We start from the raw sequence: 7,760 nt of genomic DNA, 5'->3' as shown, positions 1-7,760 counted from the left end.
TGTGGGGAGCATCTCAGAATACACGTTTACATCAAACCTTGAAGTGACAAGTGGTCTACAACGGCGCAAGACCACATTGGGTTCCTGTAAGCCAAAAACAGAAAGCTGAGGCAGAAACTGAGGTTCATCAGACTAAGCTACATTTTTCCAGTCTTCATCTGTCCAGTTTTGGTGATCCTTTTGCCCACTCCAGCCTCTGCTTTCTGTTTTTGGCTTACAGGAACCCAATGTGGTCTTCTGCTGTTGTAGACCATCCACTTAAAGGTTTGATGTGTTGCGCATTCTGAGATGCCCCCAGTTGTAACGGGTGTGAGTTCCCATAGACTTTCTGTCCCCTCCAACCATCCTGGCCAATGCTCGCTGGATATTTATAATATTTGCACAACCCATCCTTTCTGCCACCCTATCGTTGCAGGGTACCGTCGTATGGCTATGGCATTAAACCGTACTGGGAGAGATATTGTATATTCCTGTGAATGGCCACTGTATGCTCGTCAAGAATCACATGTAAGTAGAATATTATTTCCATCTTTCGAAGTGACAAATGTTGTATGTATCTTTTATGGTCAACTTCAAAGAGTTTTCCACTTTCAAAAGTAAGGGTAGATCTCCTGGTTATTAGCCTAACGTGTATCTACCAGTCCCTGGATGAGGTGGCAGCAGATTTTCTTTTTTCAACTCCACAAAGACCTGCTTTGACCAGTTTGGTGTGGGGGAACTTGTGTGTCCTGCACAGAGCCCTGACCTCAACCCTACTGAACACCTTTTGGGATCGGGTCTTCTCCTCCAACATCAGTACCTGACTCCAACCCTACTGAATAACTTTTGAGGTCAGGTCTTCTCACCCAACATGAGGACCTGACCTCAACCTTACTATCTTTTGAGATCAGGTCTTCTCATCTAACTTCAGGATCTGACCTCAATCCTACTTGAAAACCTTTTGGGATCAAGTCTTCTCATCCAACATCAGTACTTGACTTCAACCCTACTGAAAACATTTGGGATCAGGTCTTCCCATCCAACACCAGGACCTGACCTCAACCCTACTAAATACCTTTGGAAAAAATGACAACGCCACAGGACAGGAAGGGAAGGAATTTCTTGCTAAGGGAATGCAGACAGCAAAAATAACCCGGTAGAGTTTTCTACCCTTGCCTATTCTATCTCAAATTAAAAATTAACATTTTGGCTTCACAAGCAATTTAAACTAAGACCCAACGATAAGTAATGATAACCACCCGCACCTCGTACCTCTGCTCTGCACCAAAAGCATATGGCATTAATCTGCTGTTACAAAAACAATAGATTCGTTTCTTATAGCGTCTACTTATAAAAATCTGTCTTTTGTGATTCTTTTTAATTGAAACTTACTTTTCTTACTATTCTCAGGTTAACTATACAGAAGTTGCTGAATACTGCAACTCATGGAGAAATTTTGGCGATATCGATGACTCGTGGGGAAGTGTGAAGACTATAGTGGATTTTACTGCCGCTCTCCAAGAACAGCTGGTTCCTGCAGCGGGTCCAGGAGCTTGGAATGACCCAGACATGGTCAGAGGATAACCCTTCTATTTTTAGGCCTGAATCTAAATATAGAATGTTTTTGCAGCTATTTTGAAAATTCTAAATATGAATAACTGAAACTTGTTGGGTATTGCCTAACAAATGGGTATAGATCATGCCCACTAGATGGCCATGGTGGTTCCAGCAGTGATGGTGGTGTTTGTCTTTTTTGCTGCGTTGGTTTTAATATGGCATTTATTACCTGGCTATACAGGTGCTAATAGGGTGGTCATGACCTGGTTACAGTAGTGATCACTCCCTTCCTGTATTGATGGTGATATTCTGGAAGTGGAGAAAAAAAGCATGTTTAGAAGTGCAGAATGTGTTTCCAGCTAGTGGGCACCTCAGTAGACCATATGTTGATGAGGAGAAATGTGGAATCTTAAAGCAGACCTTTGCCAATTGGGTGCACTAGACATCAGTGCTCTGAAGCCCCCCGGGAATATGCATATCACCATACTGTATGCCATGATGCTTCAGGTGCTATAGAAGAGGGATGGACCCAGTGGCACGTCATCAGGGGGCCGGCCTGCCTGAACCAGGAAGAGGGTACTGGCTCCCAATGACGTCAGCAACTAAGATGGCATAACACCAGGGAAAAAAAACATGGTGGTAGGGGGTGGTGAAGTTTCTCAATAAGTACTCCACTCAAAGCTAAAGTGAATGAAGATTTCGAAAAGAAGCACACCCCTCTTTAATCACGTAGGAAATTTTATTGAACTAACGGCAACCCCAAACATTTTATGGATCTGTCTTCTTCTTCAGGGCTATGTATTTAAAAAGGTTTCGGGCTGATGTGTTTAAATAGGGAGCAACATGAGAAGATGATGCTCGTAGCAAGAGTGTTTAGGCCAGGGTGCTCAACCTTTATGAAGAGTGGGGGCCACTTAAGTGATTTGGTAACCGGTCGCAAGCCACGATTAACTAACTATGGGGTTTTACTGCCCCCCCCAAAAAAAAACGCAACCCATTGATCATGATCTGGGCTTGCAGACCTGCCATCCCAGAGCATGGACAAACACTTCCCTGGTTCAAGGTCGAGGGCCACATCAGAGGGCTTCCGAGGGCCACAGGTTGAGCACCCCTGATTTAGGGGCAGAGATCCAACAGGGACCTATGAATTGTCTAATTGCCCACCGTGGCCACTTTGCTCAAACATTTTACCCGTGTGTGCTTATTAATAGAGCACATTCCGGCTTTCCTCATTTGTGTTTTGTTTTTTTTTTTTTTGTTTTTTCTAGCAGTCCCTGGGTCTAGTAGGCAGGGCTTTCTTTTCAGCAAGAACATGGGGGGAACGCAGTTCCAGGACTGAATGTGGCAAGGGGTGCTGGAGGATCGATTTGATGCTGACTGCCGGGGTTCTATAGTTGCTGGAGGGGGGGGTATATTATTGCTGGGGGTGGGTGGAGGGTCAATCATTGTTGGGAGGGGGTTCTATTCTTCCTGGGGATGATCTATTGTTGCTGGCTGTTGGGAGTCTATTGTTGCTGGGTTGGATCTTGTTGCTAGCTACAGGTGATCATTTTATTTATTTTCTTGTTGTTCACAAATTTCAAACACATTACTTAGCACCACAAAATAATACTTTGTTCTGTATTCTCTAAAAGGGATGGAACCGGGAGGTGGGTTGGGGTGGAACCAAGGGACGATGCTTGGAGTTGGGTAGGGGGCGGAGCCAAGGGGTGGCTTGGAAAGGGGGAGTTCCTGCACCCATTCTTTGAGGGGAAAAAAAGCCCTGCTAGTGGGGATCGAGTATTGACTTGTAGAAGTGACCAGCCTCAGGTTCTAACGATGGTCAAGCTTTGGCTGGGATATACCTCCAAATGAGCAGAGCAATCTGGGGGGAGATACCATGCTGCTCAGAAAGGAAGTATCTTGAAATGGCAGTTGGGGTTTTTTCTACCTTAGGCCAAACAAAACCGTAAACTGGTTTCATTCTACTGGTTTCACAAATCTCCCCACAGCCTTTTAGACCTAAAATTCCAAAGATCTTTAAATATTTGAGCACCTGACCTATTACCCTCCGACATGTTTTTGCTTTCATTATATTCTGCTCCATATATAACTTCAGACTTTTTTTTTTTTTTTAACAGCTTGTTATCGGTAACTTCGGATTGAGTTACGATCAGCAGGTCACACAAATGGCTCTTTGGGCAATCATGGCTGCACCTTTATTAATGTCTAATGACTTGCGGGAAATAAGTAAAGAGTCTACAGCTCTCCTTCAGAACCAAGAGGTCATCGCCATCAACCAAGATCCTCTAGGGATACAAGGATACAGGTTACTCAAGGTAATAAAAGACAGTTTCTGGAATTCATAAAGATTGGGGCAGACTGATTTTGCAAAAGTGTCTAAAAGTGGCACAGCAAGCACCAAACTCATGTAACGGTCTAGAACAAGGTTTCTCAACCAGGGTTCCTCCAGAGGTTGCTAGGGGGTACGTTGAGCAATGACCAATTTATGCCTCTCAGATAAGTTCCAACTGACACCAATTATCTTCTTGGCTAAATGTAAAGCCAGCCATGGTGCAATTTTCTTTCCTACAACCACAGGTTGCAGGAAAGAAAATCACTTAAATCCCCCATCAACATAATGTCCTTGGACCGCCTCCTATTCTCAATCTACACCTCCTCCCAGGGTCAAAAGATAGCCACCCATGCCTTTCAACCAGTGGCGGCTGGTGCTCAAAATTTTTTTGGGGGGGCGCAAACAAACTGAAAATTTCTGGAAAAAAAAAAAACCCCTTCAATTGCAGCCTCACTGTGCCCCATCAATTGCAGCCTCACTGTGCCCCATCAATTGCAGCCTCACTGTGCCCCATCAATTGCAGCCTCACTGTGCCCCATCAAATGCAGCCTCACTGTGCCCCCCACCCGCCGTCTGCACTTTCCCTGTCTCGGTGGGACAGCTCCTTGAGGTCTTCTCCCATCCTCTGCTACGATTGGACGCTTGATAGGCGTCCAATCACAGCGCCTGTCGTTTCAGCCAATCAGGTGAAGGGTAACAGATCCTAGCACCTGATTGGCGGAGAGGCGGTTTAGTGTTAGAAATCAATGGCAAAGCCATTTAACCCGTATCCGCATGCCAAGTTTCTAGGTGTAATCCTGGACTCCCAACATTCTGGTTGTACCCAAGTTGATCAATCCAACCTTGCATGCAATCGGCCTGCTCATACATGGTTCAGATCTCAGCCGGTCCCTGCTGAACTGGCCGAGATTCACACGGTTTATGGCCGGCTTTAGGGTTAACTCATCCCAGTGACTACAAGTGTAAAGAGCATTCCTCCCACTGATCATCACACTAACGTCTCATGATTTGTAGATATTGTTAGCAGGGGTTCCCTGAGATCAGAAAGTTTATTTCGAGGGCTCCTGTTATGTTGAAAAGGTTGAGAAAGTCTGGTCTAGTACTTGAATTTGGCACCACTTTTTCGAAAGCACGCGAGACACAAAAGCTGCCTTTGTATGCCCAAAGAAAGTTGGTTCATAAGATACGAATTGTCGGTGTTTGAATGTGGTGTAGGTTTGGCACCACGATGGAGAAGCAGAGCAAATTTAGAATTTCATGAATTTTGGAGTACGAGTCGCCATCAGAACCAAAACTGTGAAAAGAAGAAAGAAATGGCTGCATATCCAGAACTTCCGATCGCCTTTTTATTTTGTTTCACAAAGATAACACCAAACTGTGGTCACGTAGACGCGTTTTACACATACATCCTGTGCTTAATCATAATTGGTAATGATTAAGCACCAGATGTATGTGTGAAACGCGTCTACGTGACCACAGTTTGGTGTCTTTGGTGTTCTCTTTGTGAAACAAAATGAAAAAAGGCGATCGGAAGTTCTGAATGTGCAGCCATTTCTTTCTTCTTTCCAAGTTTCCCACGGAGGTGGGCCGGGGCTAGCACTCTGCAAGAGACTCCAATCAGCCTTATCTCGATACACCTGGAGCAGCGGTTCTTTTTTCTTTTAGAACCAAAACTGTCCCGGAATGTTTTTTTTAAAATTAGGCGCAACACATTAATGAGCGCAATTAATGCCAGAGAAGTGGCGGAGCAGCTTTTCTGAATCGCTCCCAGGATCTAGAAATCTTGAGGTTCTTAACCCCTTGGCGCGGCCATATGCATATATGTGGCCCTGTACAAAAAAAAAAACTGTGCGCTCCCCGCATGCCCCTAGCATAGTAGCTGGCGCGGATCAGAAAGCTCCCAATGCATACCTGAGTTTGGGAGCTTTTCCGATCATGTGACAGCCAATCACAGTGGTCATGTGACCCGAATGCCCGCTTCCGCCTTTTGCCTTTTTAGACCTCTTGGGCTAGGTTCACACATGTCCGGGGCAAATTTCCAAAGCCGCTGTTCAGCTGTGCTTTAGATACAGTTCAGATGTGAATTTTTGGAGCCGGCGGCCACCAGCATCTTTTAACAATAGCTGGTTAAGGAGCAGACCGGGATGGCTCATCAGCTGTCAGTGGGTTTCTCTGCTGACAGTAAAAAAACTAATCACAAAAGAAAAAAATAAAAATTACCAGCAATTAAAAATTTGGGAAAAAAATTACATGGTGGTCCCCCCCCCCCAATACCAGGCCCTTTCGGGTCTGCTACAGACTTTAAGGGGAACCCTTATGCCAAAATAAAAAAAAAAAAAAGTCATGGGGTTCCCCCCCCCAAATCTATGGATTTGGGGGGGTCCCCCCCATATCAAAATTTTAATGGTTTTAGAGAATTTTTCATGAGAAAATGCCCCCCCCCCAAAAAAAAAAATCCATACCAAAGCCTTGCCAAGCTTGCAGGTCAGGACAGGAGGGGGATGAGCGAGCACCCCCCCCCCCTCCCATGCTAAACCATACCATGCCCTCAACATATGGGGGGGGGTGCCTCAAAGAGCCTCTTTCCCACAATCCTGACCCGATGGTTGTGGGGGTCTGCGGGCAGGGGGGCTTATCAGAATCTGAAAGTTGTGTCCCCCCCCCCATTTGAATGAGTATGGGGTACATTGCATAGACCATTTTTGACCTGCACCACAACCACGTGCATTGCATGCGGTTGCACTCTGCAGCCCCATTGAGGTGAATGGGTCATGTTTTGATAGGTCTTTCTGCCCACTGATCATGATGGGGGGGCACTCATTGTTGCCATGCCACAGCAAAGCATTAGAGCCGTGGCATGTGCGCTCCCGTCCGCTGCCTTTGCAAGCGTAGATAAAGCCTTACAGGTGTTTGTTTTTTTTTTTTTTTTGTTTTTTTTTACCTAATGCAAATTAGCAGAGTAGACCCACAACTCTGCAATCAGTAAATCCATGACGCTCCATGCTGGTTGGAGAGCTTTAAGTCAGCAGTTCCCATATTGGACCTCGGCAGAGAGACCCCCCTACTTCCACATAGAAAGCAAGAGTCCTTCTTTGCAGCATACTGGCAGGGGGGTGGGGGGGCAGGCTTTTCTACTTTGCTGTGGTTACTTTCTAGAGAAAACCAACTGGGAAAACCAAACTTTGCACCTCTTATTTTGGCCCACCTGAACTTACTTTAACGAATTGTATTAAACCAAAAGTTAAAAAATTGGACTAACTTGTATTTAATAAATTTGTTTTTAACAGTGACTACTTGGATTTGCGCTGATCTTTCGCTGTTCTAATTTCAGGTCAACAACTTTGACTTGTGGGAGAAACCCCTCGCGAGCGGAGCTCTGGCAATCTCGGTAACAAATCAGCAAGAAATAGGCGGCCCCCGATATTTTCTATTGGTCCGAGCGATAGTGTGGGAAGGACTGGCCTGTGACACTTGCTACGTGACGCAGTTGCTGCCGACGCGCTAAGAATTTGGATATTTCAACTCCTCCCAAGTCCTGAAAGTGTGGGTGAATCCATCGGGAACCGTGCTGCTGAGGCTGGAGTAAGGAAAAATCCGCAGCTTCTCCATCTAAATCGGCCAAATACATTCCGTGATGTTTTAGGTATTGCTGTTTTTTTCTTTTTTTTTTCTTTCTAAAGTAGCCACAGAGTAGAAAAGCCTGTTACCTGCCAGCATGCATTCGGCAGAGAATGACCTTTTGCTCTCTGTGGATAAGAAGGGGTTTCTTTGCAGAGGTAGAACACTCCTCCAATCCGCAGGGATAATGACCTCTGTCGATTTCAGAGGGCATGACCTTTACCAATTTCAGGAGCTACAAGCCTGACTCGGAGAGACCACTAGAACAATA

At 45.4% G+C, this 7,760-nt stretch overlaps 1 protein-coding gene across 1 annotated transcript; it reads left to right on the top strand.

Moving 5' to 3' along the window:
- Positions 1-418: 418 nt before the first annotated feature.
- LOC141105257 (alpha-galactosidase A-like) lies at positions 419-7,537 on the top strand. The gene is made up of 4 exons (XM_073595142.1): positions 419-507; positions 1,390-1,551; positions 3,657-3,854; positions 7,203-7,537. The coding sequence occupies exons 1-4, from the start codon at positions 427-429 to the stop codon at positions 7,374-7,376; spliced, it is 615 nt and encodes a 204-aa protein (XP_073451243.1). The 5' UTR covers positions 419-426; the 3' UTR covers positions 7,377-7,537.
- The last annotated feature ends 223 nt before the right edge of the window (positions 7,538-7,760 follow it).

This window comes from Aquarana catesbeiana, linkage group LG08, assembly GCF_042186555.1.
Source record: "Aquarana catesbeiana isolate 2022-GZ linkage group LG08, ASM4218655v1, whole genome shotgun sequence".
Lineage (NCBI taxonomy): Eukaryota > Metazoa > Chordata > Amphibia > Anura > Ranidae > Aquarana > Aquarana catesbeiana.
Note: the sequence above shows the minus strand (reverse complement) of the source record. Positions and strands in the feature narration are given on the sequence as shown.